This window comes from Prunus avium, chromosome 2 (genome assembly GCF_965620075.1).
Source record: "Prunus avium chromosome 2, drPruAviu1.hap1.1, whole genome shotgun sequence".
Lineage (NCBI taxonomy): Eukaryota > Viridiplantae > Streptophyta > Magnoliopsida > Rosales > Rosaceae > Prunus > Prunus avium.
The window spans coordinates 43,620,676-43,641,985 of NC_142285.1; the positions used below are offsets into that span (position 1 = coordinate 43,620,676).

The 21,310-nt window shown below is 37.8% G+C and overlaps 4 protein-coding genes across 8 annotated transcripts; 2 read left to right on the forward strand and 2 right to left on the reverse strand.

The window, feature by feature from the left end:
- Positions 1-502: 502 nt before the first annotated feature.
- LOC110749664 (Yippee family putative zinc-binding protein) lies at positions 503-2,480 on the reverse strand. The gene is made up of 4 exons (XM_021949817.2): positions 2,316-2,480; positions 1,847-1,876; positions 1,536-1,658; positions 503-951 (listed from the first exon to the last, which is right to left on the reverse strand). The coding sequence occupies exons 3-4, from the start codon at positions 1,626-1,628 to the stop codon at positions 724-726; spliced, it is 321 nt and encodes a 106-aa protein (XP_021805509.1). The 5' UTR covers positions 1,629-1,658; positions 1,847-1,876; positions 2,316-2,480; the 3' UTR covers positions 503-723.
- Positions 2,481-4,714: 2,234 nt separating this feature from the next.
- LOC110749593 (RNA-binding protein 1) lies at positions 4,715-10,594 on the forward strand. Of its 3 annotated transcripts, XM_021949724.2 has the most exons (7): positions 4,718-5,077; positions 6,028-6,149; positions 6,242-6,479; positions 6,583-6,644; positions 6,718-6,799; positions 8,026-8,145; positions 8,257-8,699. In XM_021949724.2, the coding sequence occupies exons 1-6, from the start codon at positions 4,984-4,986 to the stop codon at positions 8,127-8,129; spliced, it is 702 nt and encodes a 233-aa protein (XP_021805416.1). In that variant the 5' UTR covers positions 4,718-4,983; the 3' UTR covers positions 8,130-8,145; positions 8,257-8,699. The 3 variants fall into 3 exon arrangements, with proteins under 3 accessions (XP_021805415.1, XP_088103938.1, XP_021805416.1); XM_021949723.2 differs by lacking the exons at positions 8,026-8,145; positions 8,257-8,699 and adding an exon at positions 6,910-7,550 and having other exon boundaries at positions 4,715-5,077; XM_088247812.1 differs by lacking the exons at positions 8,026-8,145; positions 8,257-8,699 and adding an exon at positions 10,531-10,594 and having other exon boundaries at positions 4,717-5,077.
- On the forward strand, positions 10,579-14,076 carry LOC110749592 (oligopeptide transporter 6-like). Its single transcript, XM_021949722.2, has 6 exons — positions 10,579-11,055; positions 11,726-11,823; positions 11,905-12,474; positions 12,677-12,923; positions 13,044-13,226; positions 13,312-14,076. The coding sequence occupies exons 1-6, from the start codon at positions 10,579-10,581 to the stop codon at positions 13,924-13,926; spliced, it is 2,190 nt and encodes a 729-aa protein (XP_021805414.2). The 3' UTR covers positions 13,927-14,076.
- A 154-nt stretch (positions 14,077-14,230) lies between these two features.
- Positions 14,231-18,915, reverse strand: LOC110749553 (U-box domain-containing protein 43-like). 3 transcript variants are annotated; one of them, XM_021949671.2, is made up of 6 exons: positions 18,769-18,915; positions 18,478-18,671; positions 16,680-18,020; positions 16,133-16,436; positions 15,509-15,999; positions 14,231-15,294 (listed from the first exon to the last, which is right to left on the reverse strand). In XM_021949671.2, exons 3-6 carry the CDS (start codon positions 17,910-17,912, stop codon positions 14,296-14,298), a joined length of 3,027 nt encoding a protein of 1,008 aa, XP_021805363.2. In that variant the 5' UTR covers positions 17,913-18,020; positions 18,478-18,671; positions 18,769-18,915; the 3' UTR covers positions 14,231-14,295. The 3 variants fall into 3 exon arrangements, with proteins under 3 accessions (XP_021805363.2, XP_088103937.1, XP_021805362.2); XM_088247811.1 differs by having other exon boundaries at positions 18,478-18,586; positions 18,672-18,902; XM_021949670.2 differs by having other exon boundaries at positions 18,478-18,902.
- Positions 18,916-21,310: the final 2,395 nt, after the last annotated feature.

Below are 21,310 nucleotides of genomic sequence, written 5' to 3' on the forward strand. Positions count from 1 at the left end.
GTATTTTCGTCACAACCAATCTAAAAATTCAACAGTGCTCACCCCTAATTTGTTGAATATAAAGCGTTAGGCACAGCAGGCTTGAAAAGTTGCTCCGGAAGTGTTGTGGGGCAGCTCCTTTATCAAGTCCATACGGTATGGACTTCAAAAGGAAAAAGCCCATACCAATAAAATTGGGGGCCTCTCAGATTTGAAGCAATGGGCTATCTGGTGCTGTGGCCCACATGAAAAGTGCAAAAAGTGCTGCAAGAGCGAAGCGCGACACTTGAGAAATCGGAAAACCTTAGCTAAGTAAGCTCTGGGTTTGTGAGGTGGGTTATTGAGTATATGGAGAAGAAAGTCATGGTGGAAGTTACTGATCCTTCAAACATTCGAACCACGGTAGCAACAGAAACTTTCATCTAGCATAAATATTTCTTCACCTTCTCTGGAACTGATAAGGAAATCAGTCCCTTTTCCACCAAAACCAAAACTAAAAGGAGCTTAAGTTACGCATGTGATATCTTCACACAACTGTATTTATTAACACATAAATTTGATGATGGTTTCCATCTACAATGGGTTCATTCAAAGCACATGGCAAGAGAGAATTACAAACTTTCAAGGAGAATGTCAAGTTTCTGTACAAACAACAATACCACATTCAATAGGAATGGATGCCTTCGGTACACTTAATTACATCAATAGGAATGAATGGCAAGACCCTTTGCTATTGCTTTGCTGCTACCAATCCTCCTTCACAATTTTTGACTTCTCAAATATGAACTTCCCTTCCTTGTACTTCTGTGATGCCTCATAAGCTCGTTCATACTTCCACCCCAACACCTCACGGCAATCACTGCAACGGATGTCGGCAACAGTATGCAGTCCAGTCATCAGATGTCTGTCTTCTTTTGTCCCAACAACAACATTCATCGCGTGGGAGAACAGAAAAGCTCGGCCATGTCTTCCCTATAACAAAATGTTGGAAAACAAATGTTTGACAAAAGAATATATGCCCAGATCCTATTATCACAGCCAAATATATGAGATGAAACCATACGTTCAGATGTTTTTCTTTGTTTGTTTTCTAACACAGACGCAAAACACTGGAGTTACAAGATCAAGCACAAAGAGCAAACTAGGTTTTTTATTCAATCTAATTCTGCCTTCATTTTGAATTCATGTAAAGCTAAAGGAAAGTTACCTTCTCATGTTGATTTGGTTAATTCTCTGTTCTTATATTGATCACAGCAAAGAACCCTGATGATTAGCCAAATAGTAAAACAAATAACAAAAAGCAGAGAACCTACAAAGATGGAGTTGGCACCCCAATTGCTATTCTGCTATGGAATATAGATGATGATCTTTCTCTAAAATAATTTACCCTCCTTCTGTAAACCACTTGATTCCTACCCCCATCAGTTTAAAGCTATACAACAGTATTATCACTTGGGAAGAAATAATAAAAACTCGAAAGAAATATAAACAAAATTCTTATTTCTCAAAAATAAAGATAAAGAAGCAGAAGTCGAACAATATTCTGGATGCCTCACCTGAAAAGCCTTAGAAATTATATCATCATGAAGTGAAACATGGTTTCGGCAATTACAACAGCTGTACAATCTAGGCCCTACCAAATCCGCCATTAATTAACAAATTCAGCTCTAAACACCTCACTGCTCGCCAACCAGGAAAAAAAAAAAAAAAAAAAAAAAAAAAAAAAAAGAGAAAAGGAAGCAAAAGAAACAGAGACAATTACACACGGAGACAGAGAAGTCTAAGGGGTGGAAACCCAAGTAACAGAAAATTCTATAAAATCAAAACAGGGACAAAAGATAAAGGGAAGGATCATAAATTTATTTACCTAGAACACGATCAAAAGTCACCCAGAAGCCTGCAACAAAGGATAAGGGGCACCAACCGAGTTGGCGTGCACGATTAGACCCAAACAGATTACGAGTTTGAACAAATATTCCAAAAGTAAATATTAAAAATGGGTGTGGAGTGAAAGAGACAGGATTGCAATTAAGGATAAGCAACAAGAACATTTACAAGATGAATATTAACAATCAATGGGAAGGGATGAGGATCTGAGCTGTAAAACCAGACACTAAATCATAATATATATATATATATATATATATGAATTTATTTAAAAAATGATAAAGTGTTGATAAATTATTTTAATTTATACTTGAAGAATTGAAGCAATAAATCTTGTTGATTACTAACAGTCAAGCACTGCAATCAAATTCTTGAAATTGATAGAGAAATAACAAAAACAAAATGTAAATTTCGGAGGTTTTTTCTTTTCGGTTGCCAAAAACACTGACCTTTTTCTTCAGCAGTGTGACCTGACTTTACTTTGAGCCTTGGGGTTTAATAGTAAATGATTTGCGTGCAAACTCTAACAATTGATAGAGTTAGGGGAAGAATTTTCTGCAATATTTTTGAGTTTGATGACTTGTTGAGTAACCAAGAGGCAAAAGCCAACTCACGCGCGCCAAGATAGAGACTTAACACGCGCGAGCATACCGGTGCACAGGAGGAGGGCTGCAGGATCAAAGACTTTGCACACTAGAAGAGGACACAGCAGCAAGGGGGTCCAAATTTTCGACAAAAATGTTTCAAGTTTTAATATTTATGGCATTTAAAGCCCTGCAACTCTTTGTTAATTAAGAATTGGCATAACAGCGGCAGCAGCTGTTGGTAAAATTAAAGATAATTGCTATATTTATAGAATTTCGAAAATAAAACTTCACTATAAATTCGAAATAAGTACAAGAAAATAATGACAAGGAAAATTAAGAATACTTTACAGATGATCGAGTCTAGAACTTGGTTCTATCTCCTTAAGACGAAATTGCCTCCTCACAGGTGCTTTTAGGATTTGCTTGGCAAACGTCTCCCAGGATACAACGATCGGCTTCTTGTTGAAGTAGCACTACAATCCCCAAGAAAAGCGAACTCAAATTTGTGTATGAACTCTCTCTTACTAACTCACTATATTTCTAAAAATATAATGCTATGAATGCTCTAAATAATACTATTGTTGGATGACAATTGGATGAATCAAATATTGTAGGATCTTCTCTATTTATAGGCAACAAGGCCTCTGTTCAGAAAAGATGTGACTGAAAAAATATTAACAAATGTGTCTTTTCATGTTGCAACCATAAGCCAAGAAGTGCAATGTTTCAATTTCTATGAAACAATGCAACTTTTCATATATGAAACAATGCAACTTAAGCCAAGAAGTGTAATGTTTCAATTTCTATGAAACAATGGAACTTAACACATAAAGAATTATTATTTTACAAACAAAATAAATAATATTCTATTTTTCCTTGATTAAGAACATGACTATTCCCAATGGATACATACCATTTCATAAAAGTCATGTACTTAAAGTCACAAGTCCCACAATTTAATTTCCATTCAATTATTAAAAAATTAAATATATAATTTTCTAACAGCAGCACACTTCAAAGTTTCAACCTTCAAAGAAGGTTCCTTTGTGCCTTGTATTAAGTCAGGGGAAGCAAAATATCAATCAGAAACTGGGAAAAGCAAAGAACTTTACCGATCAGCCAGCCTTCAATTTGGGATTAGCAGCTTTTCATAATCTAGGATTTTGCTATTAATTAATAATTTTTAAGGAAATCAAACTCTCTCTCGTTCCCCATATGTTTTTAAAGATTTTTTTGTTTGTTATTTTGCTAATTTTGGACAGGAAGCCATAACGAAACAAGATCATAAGACAGCATTTAATGGCATAAATCAAACCAAAATAGGAGATAAACTGCACTGAAAAGTGAAAAAGGGGAAAGTTTTCTATTATTTTTGCATCGTACAATTCCGAAACTAGAACTCTGAAAAAAAATAATCCGAAAATAGAATAAATTGTTGCATTTCTATGGCATGGATGAAGGAAGTTCTACCCAAAACCAATTGGTCACAGGGGAGTTTTCCAACTCCTTATAAACTTAGGCTAGCTTCTTTTATTTTTCAATGCGGACAAACACTCTGAATAATGGATGACCACATCCAATTCATAATTTCCAGTAGTTCAACAAAAAAAAAAATTTCACAATTTCCATTATAAACCTTGGAGTTATGCAACCCTTCTTGCAATTGTCGCACAAAAAAGAAAAGCCTCCCTCCTTGAAATGAAGAGCCAAACTAAGCGAAGTTGTCATTAAAATTTATTTCACGATTTCAACATTACTCATTTTAACCCTCTCGCAAATCCATCAACATCATCAACAAAATCATACAAATCACAGAAATAAAAAAAGGGTTTGTCATTCTTTTTCCATCTTGTATTTATGAACTATATTCATCGTAATTAAGCAATCATTTCTTGCGTAATTAAACGTCTCACAAAATCATCAATAAAATACAAGTGGATTACTGCAAGAAAACCATGAGACTTTTTTGCTAGAAAAGGATACAAACGATTTTACATAAAGACAAACTTTTTTATAGACAAATATACATATCCATATATACAATCCCGATCTCCTGGATTACAAGGGTCCAAGAGATTTGTGGTCACTCACCGTTGGATGTAAATTCAACGCTTCAATCACTCTTGCACTCCTTTTAAGAAACTTTTTTAAATTATTGGATTAATATCCAACGGTGAGTGACCACAATCTCTTAGACTCCTGTGGTTCAAGAGATTGGGACTGATCCACATATAATACAAAAGGAGAGAGAATAAAGAGGAAAGAAGGAAAAATTAGAAGTAACCGCAAAGGAATTAGGGATTTGGGGTATTTGCCCGCTCTTTGCAACTTCGCCACTTAACTTCAACATTCGACATCTCACGATCTCATCTCATCTCTCACTCTATTTCTCCTACTATACTGAAAAACAGAAAATAAAAAAACCAGAATCTTTCCCCTTCCTCTTCATTTGTTATCTCAAAGAGATACAAACCAAGCCGCAGATTATAACCACCGTTCACCCACACAGTCTCTCCCTCAACCCTAAACTATGGCGGATGCTTATTGGAGGTACAGCGACGCTCGGCAACCACCACCGTCGGCGATGAATTCAGTCGTCGGAAAGCGCCCTCGCTCCGATTACGGTATATCAAATTCCTCGAATTTCCATGATTTTGGGTTCTATCTCCTTTTTGTGTTTGTTTGGTGCTTGATTAAATTAGGGTTCTTGGGATTTTTTTGGTTGCTTTTAAAGGCAAAAACTGCACTAAGAATATATGTATTTTTTAACAATAAAGGGAGATTTCAGCAGACTTCCAAGTAGTGGAATTAGGTTTTCAGTGGGCCGAAGGATTGAAATTTGAGGATCACTTTTTTCCTTAAATTTTCCATTCAATGTCTAAGCAACCTAATGAAGTTTTGAAGTGGGGGTGAAATGTGTTTCTTTTGATAGATGCTATATGTGGGTTAATCAGTGTTGATGTATATGTGTATCAGCTTACTAAGACATTATCTAGGCTTCATGATATGTATGATTGGTGCTTCCATAGTTATTTCTAAGAGGCACTTAGATTGTATGATAAATTTGCATTATTGGTAGCTGCTGTGCCTTATTGAAGTTCGGGTAATCATTAAGAAATAATTTGTTTCATTCAAGGATCGACCTTTTATGCCTTCCTGCCAGAATTGATCAGTGTACAGATTATATTATTTTTTTGAAGATATCCTATTATGCTGGATCGCTATAGTTACCATATAAACTACTAAGCTTCTATGAGATATTTGGCATATATTAGGCATATGCAGAAGGAAAATCCAAATGGTTGTGTTAGCATATGCAAATATTTGGGTATAAACCTAGGGATCTTAGCAACTTGATTACCTGCTTATGAGCAATTCAGTAGCTTCTAGAGATTATAGAAATTTGGTTTTGATAGGCTGTCTGGAGTTTAACTTAATATTGTCCTGTTTGTAGCTTTATGCTGTAGCAATTTTCTTCACAACGGCACGGTCTGCCTTTAGAATCATATGCATTCAAATATTCTTTATTTCTTTCTCTTTTGGTATCTACTGAAGTACATCCTTAATATTTTAGATGCCCATGGTGGCCACGACCTGCCGAGTTATTATTCCCATGAAGATGATAGAGGTTCTCTCCGGGGAATTAGAGATACTGACTCCATTAATGCCTCATATGATCGCTACCTGCGCAGTGCGGTACTTACTTTTCGTTTTTGTATTTGGAACTCTCACATTTTTCACCATATGTTTTATGTTTAGGGGGGCTAATGTATTAAGTAATGTTTCAGCAAATGCCATCATATAGTGGTGGACAGTCTGCTAGAACCTTGAGTGGTGGACTACCTGGTCGTTCTGTTGATGATCCACGGATGATGGGAATGGGGGGTGTTGACCCAGGGGCACCTGTAAAAGACAGGGTTTTAGGAATGGGAAGTGGACGGCCTGAGGCTCCCCTACCTCCTGGTGCTACCAGTACACTATTTGTGGAGGGATTGCCTCCCAACTGTACACGACGTGAAGTAGCTCGTATCCTTTAATTTTTCTAGGGGGGTTGCAGTTTTCTTTCCTTATTTTTTATCATCACTTGCACTTTTAGCTTTTTAGATTTTCCCTTCACTTGAGTTTGAAGATATCTTTCGCCCTTTTGTTGGCTACAAGGAAGTGAGACTCGTAAGCAAGGAATCGAGACATGTAAGTTCATCTTTCCCTAGGGTGGATTCAATAATTAATGATTGATGGATTCACTAATAAGTAATCTCTGCAGCCCGGAGGAGATCCTCTGGTACTCTGTTTTGTTGATTTTGTGAGCCCAGCCCATGCAGCCACAGCTATGGATGCGTTGCAAGGTAAGCTACTTACAACTTCATTTAATTTGTTGCAATCCCAGCCCCATAGTTTCACTGGCCTATTCAATTAATTGCTTATTTTGCTGCCTTTTCTGATGCCATTGTTGGAGGAGTTGCATTTCCTAAAATTATTTCACTTTGCGAGAAGAGGGACTGCCAAATGATTCACAAACTGCTTTTTGGCTGTGTTATGAAATTAACCAAAAGAAAAAAAGGAAAGGCTATTAGTTTTTCCAAATTTAACAATGTATGGTATACTGCATGAAAAGGCAAGTTCACTTTGCTATCAATATTTAACACAGTTCACATATAAAATCTGTACAAAGTGTTTCTGACTTTAAACCCTTTTCACTTCCAAAGATGCCTGAAAGTTTCAACGATTTCAGAAAGGTTCCTAAATCCTTAGTTTTGTGGAATTTATTTCCCGTTTAAAGTGACATAACACACTATTCAAGGTGCGGGACTTCTTTTTTTGAAGAATGACACGATCTTTTGAGCCACTTTATATTGGCTTTAAAGGAGGTGAACATAGATTGCCGATGCCCATATGTATTATTCTGCAGTTTTATCCTGGGTGTTGTTTCATGGGGATCTGTCAGTTTGTTTAGTATTTATTACATCTTGGTTTCACACGATACTTTAGGCCAGAAGTTGCATGGTCTGCAAAGTCATCCAGTACCAGTGTACCACGAGCCAAACTTAGTAAATTTTTCCAAATAATGGAAGGGGTTACCTTCCTGGGTCATTTTAATCCTCCTAGATTGTGAATCTCTGATGAATGCCTTAAATCTGGTTGGTTTCATTGGGACCTGATGAGTTTAAGCTCATTTAGTGAATTAGGATACCGGGACTGGTTAGAGAAACCATATAATCATTTGTTTGACCAAACGAGTAATTCAGTCATAAGAATGGTGTTGTTAACAACGGTGCTCTCAATATAGTCATCTCATCCTGATGAGGTTTCTCTAATCGTACTGTATACTTTATGCTAAGAGAGGAATCGTATGAGCTTTATTTTGGAATGGGAGATCCATTTTACTCATTTTGTCAATCTAGTGCATGTGAGGGGTACCCACATTTGCTACTTAGTGTGTTGCAAAGTGATAGGTATTATATATCTAAGATAACGGTTTCACGTCTTATATCATCTATCTGCTGATGCCCTGATTCGCCGTTGAAAAGGTTCCCAGTTGTTAGTGCGTAAATGGTCGAGCTCGATTTTGCAGGTTATAAATTCGATGAGCATGACCGTGACTCGGTCAATTTAAGGTTGCAATTTGCTCGGTATCCTGGTGCGAGGTCAGGTGGTGGGCACCGAGGGAAGCGTTGAATTATGCGGTTTTCAGGTGATTAACACAATTCTCGATCCGTACGACCCCTTTATTGTTCATGGCCGTTAGGTGCTGAGTAAAAATCTAAAAAATCACGCTAAATCGTGGAACGAATCTTCTCTGTAGGACTTGCTTGAATTGGGAGGTTGTGATAATGAGGGGCGATACAACAAACTTGGCAGTCTCGAGAATTAAAGGCTCATAGTTAGGACCAACTCAATTGGGTGATTCCTGATAATTGGGGGCGATTACTAGAATGCTTTTCTGTTTAGACAACTGCAGACTATATTTTCGTTTGTTTACTTTGGGATATCAGTATGATTACTTAAAGACTATCTCACCATATGCGTTTTGTTAGAAAATGTAAAAACTTATTTAAAGCTGAGCAGTCTCTTTGCATTTGCATATGCATATGCTCTGGGATGAGGGTCTAGTATTTGACATTTATTTTAGTGATGAAGTGTGGTAACTGCTGTAGGCGTCATATATATTGAAAATAACTGGCTTCTTCTGTGTCAGTTGCTCACTTTTCTCAAGAGGTATTAAAATCCTAAATTGAATTTGTTGTAGCCTTTTTATCATATAGATGTTTAATTTCCTTTCTTCTTTTGTCCTTTTGGAAGTGATTCAGAACAGAGTTTTTATGATAGTAGTGGGTAGAAACTAGACAGAGCAAAGCCTGTCAGCCATGACTATCATCCAAAACATCATTATTATTATGAAGGAATTCTTATCCTGTGAGAAATTCTGGCATTTGAGTTTTGACTGGGTTTGGTTTGGTTGGGTTGGATTGGATTGTAGATGGATCTAATCTCTTATTTTCTCAAGTTAAGTGAGAGGTCATAAATATTGTCCCGCTTTTGGTGCTTCACGTGAATCATAAAGGTTGCCTTTTCCTGTTTGTCACTAGTATTTTACAACGAGTGGTGTGGACACCTCCTAAAAGCGAAAACAGAATGAAAGTCGTGATCATTTTCCACGGTACGGATACTATTTCAGTCTAGTCTAAGGCGATGAATTTTGCCCCAAAAGCTCTATGTGTTCACACCCATACATTACATATACACATTCATTAAGATGGTAGGCTTCGGCTTCGCAATTGAACAATTAATTAAGATGGTGGATCTCCTCAAAATCAACAAGATAAGAGTATAAAACTAAATTAACCAACAATAATAGGATTTGATCATAGACGCCCATCTGTGAATGTAATCCATTGGTTAACTTAACAACGGGGTAATGATGATGATTATGCTGGAATATTTATTCTCAAGTTACATTTTCCTTCTTTTGGCTGAAGGAAGAAGATGAAGTGCGTTGCAATGACCAAAAAAAAAGAAAGAAATAATTATGTTGATATATAAGCGATATTGAGGGAAGAGGATTCTTTTGAAACGGAAAAAGTAAAAAAAATAAAGAAAGAGTGAGAATTTGGATACGATTCAACTCAAATACCCAAGTCAAGAGATTGATAATGATTAAAGGGGAACGGATGAGTGTCCAATTTCGTCCGCACCGAGTATAATATTTTCTAGGTAGGGAAAAAATAAAGGAACAAAGAAACGTGAAGCCAGTCAAAGTCAGCGAAGTGAGAGCATCAGTCTGGTTAAAAGAGAGAGATTTCTTTGTTATCTTCAACCCCGTAGCCACCACAGGACCCGTCATTCAGATTATCGACAAAGTGGTTGTCTAATCCCTACCCATTCACTAAACTTTGAATCAATAATTTTAATTGTTAAATAAACAGTAATAACACGACAGGGATAGGGATAGCGATAGTGATAATGATAATGATAATGATAAGGACTTCCACGCTGTAAATAATACGTCGAATGTTTATCATGCACTCGTTTAAGATTTCAACTGCGTAGTTGGGTTGTGGAGTGCTAGAAAACAGCTCCCATATTTCATTCAAAGATTTCAACTGCGTAGTTGAGTTGTGGCCCCTTGAGACAATTTCCCTTCAATTTCGCAGCCCTTAGAATCCCGACTCTCACATGCATTGGAATCTTTCTAGGTTTACTACTCCAACTCCCACAGCTACTCAACCTCTCCTTCACATTAAATAAATAAATGCCATGTATATCATATCATCCTATCTAATCTAATCTTACTATAATACCATTTCATATTAGGATTTTAATTCTTCAAATTTCAAAGTTCAAAGTTCCAAACAAACCTAACCTCTTTCGTTTATTATATCATACAAATACAACGCCTTTTTCTTTACATACATATTATTATTATTATTATTATTATACTCCAAATCCAACCCTAGTCTTGCCCCATTGCTTCTCTCTCTGCGTTGTGTGTTTTATTCACACAGCACAGAGCTGAGGATACTGTATCGTGTTGAATACGTATTTGATGATACATTGGTTGTTTTTGTTTGGTTTCTAGTCTACTTTCACTCAGGATCTTAAGGAAGGAGGGAAGGTGGTTGTTTTAATGGCTGAGATACACAGTGGAACGATGGCTGCCTCTGAGGAGGAAAACGATGATTGCCCCATTAAACAAGTCGAGTTAACCGTGCCCAAGACCGATGACCCCAACATGCCAGTCCTCACATTCAGAATGTGGGTTCTGGGTTTGGCTTCATGCATCTTGCTCTCCTTTGTCAACCAGTTCTTTTGGTACAGGACGCAGCCATTGTCCATCACTTCAATTTCTGCCCAGATTGCTGTGTTGCCCATTGGGCATCTCATGGCAAGGACTCTGCCTACACGCCTTATTTTCAAGGGTACTCGGTTTGAGTTCACTATGAACCCAGGTCCTTTCAATATCAAAGAACATGTTTTGATCACCATATTTGCAAACTCTGGTGCTGGGAGTGTTTATGCCACCCATATCTTGTCTGCTGTTAAGCTCTTTTACAAGAGGAAGCTCACTTTTATTCCTGCCTTGCTCGTTTTGTTTACCACTCAGGTTTTCTTCTTCTCCTTCTTCTTTGGATTTCAAATGATTTCATCTTTCCTTGTTGAAAAATTTAAACTTTCTGGTAATTTCGATGATTATAGATTTATCAGAACAGAGAAACAAAAAAACTGAAGGCATTGCTTTCTTGGAATACACTGTACTATGACTATCCAGAGTTTTTTTAACATTTGAAAGTTAACAAAAGGATCAATTTTTAAACTTCCCAACTCCATATTGTGTCCAGGACCTTTAATTTAAGTGTTAAATGGTTGATACGTCCTTGAAATTAGAATCCTGTGTTGACAACTCCTTTCTTGCCATCGTTCTTTTTTAACAACTCTTTGTGAAAATTTGTTCTGGAAGCATTTAAGAAAGTACTGGATTCATGGAGAATTGGAATTTTTAAAACTGTACCTACGACTGCTATGATTTTTGTTACATGTTATTACATTACCCTAAAGGGAGTTTGTATTTTACTTTTCATCTTCGGGGAAAATATGTTCATATTATAATCATCAATTATATGACTATTAAAATGGCTCAAATTAGCTGAATTTTAGGACAATAACAGCACAACTTATTTTTTGTTTCATACGGAAATTATTTCATATATTGTGCATCAGATTGTTATGAGTGACGTCTGATCTTGTAGTTTCTATTCATCTTGTTTGAATTATAGGTGTTAGGGTTTGGTTGGGCTGGAATTTTCCGGAGAATTTTGGTTGACCCAGTACAGATGTGGTGGCCCTCTAATCTGGTTCAGGTTTCATTGTTCAGGTAAACTTATCTTAGAATCAGCCAATAATTGGTTTCGTAGCCTATTTAATATTACTCACAGTAGTAAGTCTTATACTGCAGAGCTCTGCATGAGAAGGAGAAAAGGCCTAAAGGTGGCATGTCCCGTACCCAATTCTTCCTCGTAGTCATGATCTGCAGTTTTGCTTACTATATCTTTCCTGGCTATCTTTTTGTTATGATAACATCCTTCTCTTGGGTCTGTTGGCTTGCTCCTAAGTCTGTTCTAGTCCAACAACTGGGTTCTGGCTTACGAGGCCTTGGTATTGGTTCCTTTGGGATTGACTGGTCAACAATTTCATCATATCTTGGTAGTCCGCTAGCTAGCCCATGGTTTGCCACTGCCAATATTGCCTTTGGATTTGCCCTAGTCATGTATGTGATGACGCCCATCACTTACTGGCTTGATTTCTACAATGCCAAGAAGTTCCCAATATTTTCTAGTGACCTTTTCATGTCTAATGGTACAAAGTATGACGTTCTGAGCATCATTGATTCAAAGTTTCAACTTGACCGTGGTATGTATACAAAGACTGGACCTGTAAACTTGAGCACCTTCTTCGCTATGACTTATGGTCTTGGATTCGCCACACTTCCTGCTACTCTTATGCATGTTCTACTTTTTAATATGAGGTAATTACACTCGAAGCATTTGCTGTACTGTTCACTCTGCTTGTGAAGCAATTACAAAATATATACATAATTTAAACTAAATTCACAAAAGTAAGTTGCATTTCTAGCAATAAAGTATACTTCTTGTCTCTTTACTAAAGGAAACCATTGCAAAGGTCTTTGTGAATTTAAGCTGAAGTTCATCATCTTACCTTCAATGCAGTGACCTTAGAAATGCATATCGACGACGAAAAAAATTGGATATCCATGCAAGGCTTATGAAGCATTACAAATCAGTGCCAACATGGTGGTTTCTTGCCATCCTTGTGGTAAACATTGCTCTTATCTTCTTTGCGTGTCAGTATTACAGTGAGTCACTTCAATTGCCTTGGTGGGGTGTATTGCTTGCTTGTGCCATTGCCATTGTGTACACAGTTCCAATTGGTATCATCACAGCCACAACAAACCAGGTAAAAGAGTTATAAGTTTCATTTGTTTGCTAATGTTGCTAACTGTAAGTTTACGACGTTCAAATTCATGCGATGATGTTAGGTGTCTGAAACTTTGCCCTCTCATTTTCATGGTATCAGCAACCAGGTTTGAACATCATCACGGAATATGTGATTGGGTACTTATACCCAGAGCACCCTGTAGCTAACATGTGCTTCAAAGTGTATGGTTACATCAGTATGACTCAAGCTCTAACATTTCTAGCTGATTTTAAGCTTGGTCACTACATGAAGATTCCGCCAAGAGCAATGTTCACAGCTCAGGTCAGTTTGATTTTCTGAATTTATCAAATCTGCATTGCATGGTGTTGGATTGCAATCTTCAATAGCTAAACTGGTGGAATTACAGGTGGTAGGAACAATTGTAGCTGTGATTGTATACCTGGGAACGGCCTGGTGGCTGATGGGAGACATTCCCAACCTTTGTGATACATCCAAGCTGCCACAGGACAGCCCATGGACTTGTCCAATGGACCGTGTGTTCTTCGATGCATCTGTTATTTGGGGCCTAGTTGGCCCCCGCAGAATCTTTGGAAATCTTGGTGAATATATGAATGTCAATTGGTTCTTCCTTGGTGGAGCCATTGCCCCTGCGCTTGTTAAGCTTGCACACTGGGCTTTCCCAAAACACAACTGGATTCGTTTCATCAACATGCCTATCTTGTTGGGTGCCACATCCATGATGCCCCCAGCCAGTGCCATAAACTTTACCAGTTGGATCCTTGTTGGGTTTCTTTTTGGTTTTGTTGTCTACAGGTACCGTCCAGATGTGTGGTCGCGCTATAATTATGTCCTTTCTGGTGGTCTTGATGCTGGAACTGCTTTTGTTACAATATTGATGTTCCTTACCCTTCAGTCCCGTAACATTGGCCTTGACTGGTGGGGGAACAGGGGAGAGGGCTGCCCGTTGGCTGCTTGCCCTACTGCCAAGGGGGTTGTAGTTGATGGCTGCCCTGTTTTCTGACCCAAAAAAGAAACTTCATATTTTAGTTCTTTTAGAAGTAGCATTATTTTCTTTTCGATAATCTGTAAATAGTTTATCAGGGATTCTTTTCTAGTCACCGTTTATTAGAGATGTTTTGGTTATTATATAACTTTGCCATTCTGATTTCAATAGTTTATTTATGTGTTTACCGTTCGCAAAGGAATTCATCTCTTCTTCCCATAGTTGAGCGTTGAATCTTTGGTTTAGTTGGAATATACGACATAAGATTCAGAGTAACTAACTTGCATTATGGGACCACGAATTTAATAACACACTTTAGGAATCAATCAAGAATGAGATTTACATTACAGCGAGTAACAAGTTTAACATGTTGTATAACATCATCAATCAAAAATAAGAAGACTGTGTACCAAGCACACCCAACTGAGCAAGTAGCTTGGCAGCCAGAGACTTCGTGTCACTATTTTTCTTCTGAGTAATGTCCACCAATGCCATGTGGGCTGAAGTTCCATATTTATGAACCAACTCATTTACTTGAAAAATCCTTTCTAAAGCCATGAGAGATTTTCCTTGCAACCTAGCAGATTGTGAAGTAAGCAACTTTACAATCGGACTGACGGCCTTTGCTTCATCAAGCACCTTGCCTCCTTGCCCTCGTTCTTGGTCATCAATGAGTGTCAAAAGTGCATCAAGAGAAGCTTCGCAGGCTCCAACATCTGCCTCCCCAAGCAATCTCACAAGGGGTTCCAGAGCATTGGCCTTTACTATGCAGAATGAAGATTCAACTGTACAAATGCCTAGGTGTGCAGGGCAGCCAGATTCAGGTGCAGACAAGCAGCACAGGCAAAACCCAGGCTTCTTTATTGGCTTGCTCAAGCTTTTGGAACTTTGGGATAGCTGTTTAAGTGAAATAGCAGCATTTTGTTTTGTCAAAGCAGTTCCAGAAGCCAGTAGCTGTACCAGCACTGGGATAATACCAGCTTCAGCTACTTTTCTCTGCCATTGCTGATTTGTTGGAACTGTGAAACGGCAAAGAGCTCCAACAGCATTCTCTATTACCTGCCTTTGATACGACGCGTCTCTATTCCCATCACTTAGACGACTGCAGATGATTTGAAGTGCCTCAGCATCCAGAAGCCACCTGGTCATCTTCAGGTCCTTGGGAAGATTAGCAATAATACCCATTGCAGCAGCTATTTCCCCCACATCATTGGAACTTGTTATAATCCTTAGCAGCGCCTCAATGCACCTTTGACTTACATGCTCCAAAAATGTTCTGTCATCACCACCGTCTTCTGTCAAGCAAAAGAACAACTTCATGGCGTTTGCCCTAACAGCAGGGTTATCAGCCTCACATAACTGAACTAATACTTGGACAGCAGAGAGCTGTGAATCACATGAAACATCAAAATGGCTGTTAGTATATACAGAACAGAATCGCACGCCAAAATAACATAAACTTTAAGACTAACAAAGACGTGAAACTACTTTAAACATCACAGTGGCAGTTAAATATACAGAATCACATGAAACTACTGTCCAACAAAAACGTGCAATATCATGAACACTCTTGTACCACCAATATTGTTAGGATGGTTACCTGTCTCAACTTTTGTCTGATGTCTGAACCAGAAGAAGATTGGCACATTGCATGGAAGGTTTTGAGAATGCTTCTTTGTATGTCAGGTCCTGTTAAAGATATTAGGGAAAAGAGCTTAAAAATGTCTTCTTCGGAGTCTAACAAAGAGACCTGCTCCTGAGCGGCTTCTTCAGTGGTGGTCGATATGGCAAGGTGCATAATTGTCTCAGCTACCTGTTCACGCAAGGTTGGTGATAATAAACTGTGACAATACAGGAGTTCAAATAGTGGTCCAACTGCGCCTTCTCTAATCATCTGCAGGCCATTTTGTGGTAATTTGGAGAGGTGAAGAAGAGCTTTGACACCCACTTTCCTCTTTTCTAAATCACCATGTGAAAGCAGTTGAAGAAGCGGTCCTAGTGCCCCATCTTTAACTATGGACAGTTTGTTGTGATCAGTCAGTTCAATTTCCGACAAAGTTCCAGCCATAAGCACTTTAACATCTTGTGGTCCTGCATCAAGTTTAAGTTGTTACTGCACACAATCTACAAGAAGGTATTATGAGATAACAACGGCACCGGATTTGATGGTGAATAAATCTTGTGCATGCTCCAAAGTATCAAAGAACCCGACTTTCGAGCATACCTGAAGAAAGAAGCTTCAACAGAGGTTTAAAATAATTCGCTTTCGCCATATGTATAACATTCTGATCAACGAAAGACAGATTTTCTAGAAGCACGTTCGCATCTCTGATGACTTCATTATCTTCATTACTTAACATTGTTACTAGGAGAAGTATGCATCCCTGAACATTTCCCATTAAATCTCGTGCAGCCCTACTTTTAGATAGTTCCAGTAACAACTGCAATGCACACTTTCTTTCCCCAATATGGCGTGCAAGTGAGTGGACAATGGATTCCAGTGCATTATCCACTTTTATGATTCTTCCCTGTTAAAAATAAAATGAACTGTGTGAATATTCGGAATTCGGAAATGCCAATTCTAGGCTCTACTAAGAAACTATTACTCTTGTGTCTTAAAATTGTATATAAGGAAGTCATGTTATCTCCTTTGGTAGAAATACCATACACGATAAACACTAGTATTAACAATACGGAAAGAAGCTTTCCAGAGAATGCAGATTAATCTGTTTAGCTGCATCAATGATAACATAACATGACATTGGAGGTACCTTAGTTTCTTCACCATCTTTTGCAAGGATTGAGAGGATGGCAAGAGCATGCTTTCTTATTTCTCGGTTTTTTGAAAGAAGAAGTCTAACAAGGACAGGAATGTAGTCCTCCAGTGTCACCCATTCTCGGTGCAACTCTCTTTCCGTGCACAGATTCTGTAGCATGTCTAACGATTGAAGCACTTCTTGCTCTTCATTTGACTGGAGTTTGGGTTTAATAGAGGTAATCATAAAGATGGTTTTCCGATCTTTCCATTCTTCAATTGATCGCTTTAGTGCTTTGTTGGGAAGTAGAACTGAAGTGTCCAAGGGAATATCAGTCACAGGACAATGATTCTTACCTTCTGCAAACCACTTCTCTATCACACTTCTCTCAAATGTGCAATGAGAGGAAATTTCCACAGGATCCACCATGATCTCACGGGTGACGGGACAAAAAAATCGGTCAAAAGGTTCTAATGGTAGCCTACCCACAGAATTTCTCTTTTCAAAATAATCATTCTCTTTGTCCTCAGCAGATGTAGTGGCATTAGCCTTCTGAAGCAATGCTATTATCTGTTCCATATGCAAATTTTCTTCCAGGTCTTTTCTGGTATTGGTATCGTCGAATTCGCGTTTGAACTCCTCAAACTCCTTTTCCCATGCAGACTGGTCATTAGAGATCCCAAGAGCCTCAGCAATATGAACAAGCAAATTGTTTGCATAGGATCGATCAGCATTCTGCTCTTGTATTCCTAGCTCAAATTTTGCCAAAATCTCCTCCTCTTCCACAGTTGTTCGATATTCGACATCCAACATATTCTTGAACAGCTTGCTAATCTGGCTATTTATACCAGATGAAACATCCAAAGATGCAAGTGGGATTAGACTAAGAGCTCTGCCAATCTCTTTTGTACAGCTCTCTAGGGACTCAACAATTTTCCGGCAATTGATTAAGAGATAAACTTTATTTCTTTTGCTGCAATCTAGAGCTAGCTGCTTAGCAACATCAACCGCTCTGTTGAGAATCTTCAGAGCATTGGTTAAGCTTTCTGAACACTCAATGTTTTGCTTTGACAACTCTTTCAAAATAGAAGAGGTCTTCTCCAAGTACCTTGAGAATACTTTGAAATTTTCTTTCTGAATGAGGACTTCCTTGGCTGCATGTGTAGTATCAGACATGGCAAGGAATGTCTCAGAGAGTAATTCAGACACTGGAACCAAGGATGCACTAACAACAATATCCTTCGCCATCTCTGTATGAGAGAAGATAGACCCTCAGGCTCTGACTGGATCAAAATTCAATTTTCAACCACAAAGGGGAAGAACCCTCATCACTTTGCTGGCAACTGCAGTCTGCATCTGAAAACCAGCATTGAGATCATATTGGTTTTTAATACAACTAACATTTTTTGTTTCTTACAAAAGTAGATTTCTTTCTTTCTTTCTTTCTTTCTTTTTTTTTTTCCTCCTTTGGAAAAAGGTACTAAAAATGTGTTCTTTTAAATATCGAAAAAAGTTTACCAAGAACATAGCAGCAACAAGATAGTGATCCTCATATTCAACATTAATTTCTATTTACAAATTACATAATCCAACATAGTAGGCCAAAGAAACGTAGGAAGATATACTTCATTAGCTTCATATAAAAAATTTGAGTTTCTTCTATCGTCCTAAGTTGTTTCATGGCAACCAACCCAAGTATACCATGCATCTTTTTTACAGCTTATGAACTCAATCGTTCACATTGAGAGCAGTGACAGCTTCAAAAACTAGTCAATCCCATTACAGACAAGATGATTGAGCTTGAAATACTTACTGAATTTTAACTAAACTGATGTGCTCATGAGTCATGTTGTGCTCCAATTAGTAGTTGAGACAATACTGCCCTCTATGCAAAGTTCCATTTTCTTTTTCCGTTTCCCTCACTTTCTCAACAACCAAACAGAAATAACAATGGTTCTCAATCAAATGAAAAGAGAAAAAAAAGATAGAGAGAGCTGGAGAGATGACCTGAAATCATAAGTCAACAAATGTCTATAGTTGGTTGATATTCCAGATAACAAGCAAAGCCAAACCAGACCAGAAAAAAAAAAAAGCAAAGCCAAACCAGAAAAACACAATGCTTTCAAGAGCTTCTGTTACGAAGTAATTCTCTCTCACTTTCATGGAGTCTTTCTCTGAACCCAGAAAACAAAAGAACGACTTGTATAATTAGTTAATAAATTTTTTAATCTTTTTTCTTTTGGACTGCTTTAATGTTTTCCAAGCAGTTTACGTCGAGCTGGACATGATAGCTGACGACCAAGTCAACGCTGTTTACTCTGAAGTGCTCCGCCTCAACATGGTCAATCATATGTGCCTAGGAGGAGGAGGGCTATACAGATTTTGCCACGTCATCGCGAACTTCGCCTTGGTGCCTACGTTGCGGATTCTGGGTCGCTGGTGTAAATAAATGCGGTAGACTTGTGGTCCATTGGATTGCGCGTCCAATGTTTTTGGTAATAATCTCTTTAATTTCTGATTTTTTGACCACAAAGAAAAATAAGAAGAGAAAAAGAATACTCTTCCTGAAACTTCTTCGAACTTTAATGAGTGGTTAAAATACAATTAGAAAGGAAAAGCTTCTTTGACTTGGTAGTTCGTAGAGCAGACATGACCGTTAATACACACAGCAGGTGAGTGACGCTAACATCTTAGTAAGAGAAACTCACATGATTGGATTTGGATTTGGATTGCACTATCATCCTAGTCCAATGGGCTTTTTCTAATTTAGGATTTTGAAATGGGCCAGCTGACTTTATTTATACCCACCCTTCTATTCGGAAGAACATAAATGAGACGGCAAGTTTCCTTGTTCAGATTGGTATCTTCTTTCTTCTTGGTTGGCTTGGCTTAGCGGCTTAGCCTGTGTAATAACAATAATGCTATTCTTTATTTGCGGTAAACCCGTGCTAATTGTACTTGATCTATATAATCATTTGAGAAATTGAGATTGTGGAAAATAGTAATACATTTGTTCTTAGTCCCCTGGGTTTTTCTGTTTGTTTTCCTCTGAATGTCGTGGAAAAGAGATAGAAGAAAATAATTCATTTGAAGTTTAAGCCGTAGACTTTTGCATCGCTGACAGGTGGAACTGCTGGTTGCTCTTGCAAGGTAAGACGTAGATTAATATATAAAAAACAAAACAGCTTGGGAAGTTGAATTGATTATTGTTATAGTAGGAACACGAACTATTCTGTCAGCTGCCCTTAATTCTTCAGCTACTATATCTGTTAAAGATCAGCTATAAATAATGAAATAAACATTCAAAATCTCTAACAGGGAAGAAGAAGAAAGAAAAACACAAGGATGTTGTGATTGCATGAAATGAAAGTGAATAATTTTGACTTTCTGCAACTGCAAGCACAAATATATCATTTTTGATAAGGGGTGTCAGTTCACCGGTTCGATCGAGATCACTTTAAATATTTTTCCCTAATAAATAAATTCAAGGGCGCATGAATTCCGATCTACTTAGGTATAAAATAACAAGCTTGTTTAAAGAAAATAATAATAATACATGCATGATGCTAGGAGCAAACTCCAAACCCAGCCAAGGGGCCGGCTAAATGGGGAATTATTATAGTTGGATAACGCATGTTTTTTCTGTTATCTTTAGGTCAGTCTGGTCGGGCCAATGACCTCTCTGCTACATGATCAAAATTATACTTTATATATTGGGCACATAGAAAATGAATCCCATCAATCATATATCAGAACCACCCAGTTTGATAAATACGCTATGACTATTTTATAGGTGAAGCGTGTCAAACTTTGTATTCTGTACGAGGTTGCTTGCCATTGCCCAACTTTATGCTAAAGGTAAAGGATTTGTTGATCAATTAATTTAGCACAACTTGATCGAAGAAAGAAACTAAGGAAAATATGTACGTAGGTTTCTATTCTGGTATGCAATTAAGTTAATGGTTAGAAGCAAGTGTTCGCATCGCAATCATAGGCTCATAGCATAGCAACTCTTGAAAAGGAGTGGAAGAGATCCAGAAAAGGAGTGGAAGAGGTGTGTGTGTGTGTGCGCGCTCTGTGAATGTGTAGCCAATGAATAATGCGCTTACTTTTATAAATAAATAAAAACAAACCAACACGGCAATCATTATGTAAAGCCAGCACATTAACAAAATCTTAGGCAGATGAGATGAGTAGTTTGAAAAGCAAATGATATAATATGTATATGGATATGAAATCATGGAGGAGAGATGATGATCATAGAAATAAAATAATAAATACCCAATTTGAGTTTGGTAGCAAAGAAGATCATCATCATCACCATCATAAATTCCCCATTTGAGAGATCTGCAATTTCCACATTCAACCAGACACACGTATATGCATAGTAAACATACACATATAAAGACATGAAAAATAATAGGTACCCACGACGAAGCCTTGAGCCTTGGTGATGGTGTGCCCTTGGCCTTGATCTTGCTTTGATAAACTGAAAAGCCTTGAGCTATACTGAACATGCAAACAAGTATGCAAGAGTGATATTGATTCGGCTCGTCATCTTTGTTTGTGATTCGTGAAGTGTGATGGATGGATGGATATATCCAAAAAGTATAAAAGATATGAACCGAACCAATATCACACCATGC

Coding starts and splice junctions, on each gene's coding strand:
- LOC110749664 (XM_021949817.2), bottom strand. CDS start 1,628: ATGGCGGATTTGGTAGGGCCTAGATTGTACAGCTGTTGTAATTGCCGA. Junction 952..1,535: donor TAATTTCTAAGGCTTTTCAG/GTGAGGCATCCA, acceptor ATTTTGTTATAG/GGAAGACATGGCCGAGCTTT.
- LOC110749592 (XM_021949722.2), top strand. CDS start 10,579: ATGGCTGAGATACACAGTGGAACGATGGCTGCCTCTGAGGAGGAAAAC. Junction 11,056..11,725: donor TCGTTTTGTTTACCACTCAG/GTTTTCTTCTTC, acceptor TTTGAATTATAG/GTGTTAGGGTTTGGTTGGGC. Junction 12,924..13,043: donor TCACAGCCACAACAAACCAG/GTAAAAGAGTTA, acceptor TCATGGTATCAG/CAACCAGGTTTGAACATCAT.
- LOC110749593 (XM_021949723.2), top strand. CDS start 4,984: ATGGCGGATGCTTATTGGAGGTACAGCGACGCTCGGCAACCACCACCG. Junction 6,480..6,582: donor TACACGACGTGAAGTAGCTC/GTATCCTTTAAT, acceptor TTGAGTTTGAAG/ATATCTTTCGCCCTTTTGTT. Junction 6,800..6,909: donor AGCTATGGATGCGTTGCAAG/GTAAGCTACTTA, acceptor CCATTGTTGGAG/GAGTTGCATTTCCTAAAATT.
- LOC110749553 (XM_021949671.2), bottom strand. CDS start 17,912: ATGGCGAAGGATATTGTTGTTAGTGCATCCTTGGTTCCAGTGTCTGAA. Junction 16,437..16,679: donor AAGATGGTGAAGAAACTAAG/GTACCTCCAATG, acceptor TATTTTTAACAG/GGAAGAATCATAAAAGTGGA. Junction 15,295..15,508: donor TCAGACAAAAGTTGAGACAG/GTAACCATCCTA, acceptor TGTGATTCACAG/CTCTCTGCTGTCCAAGTATT.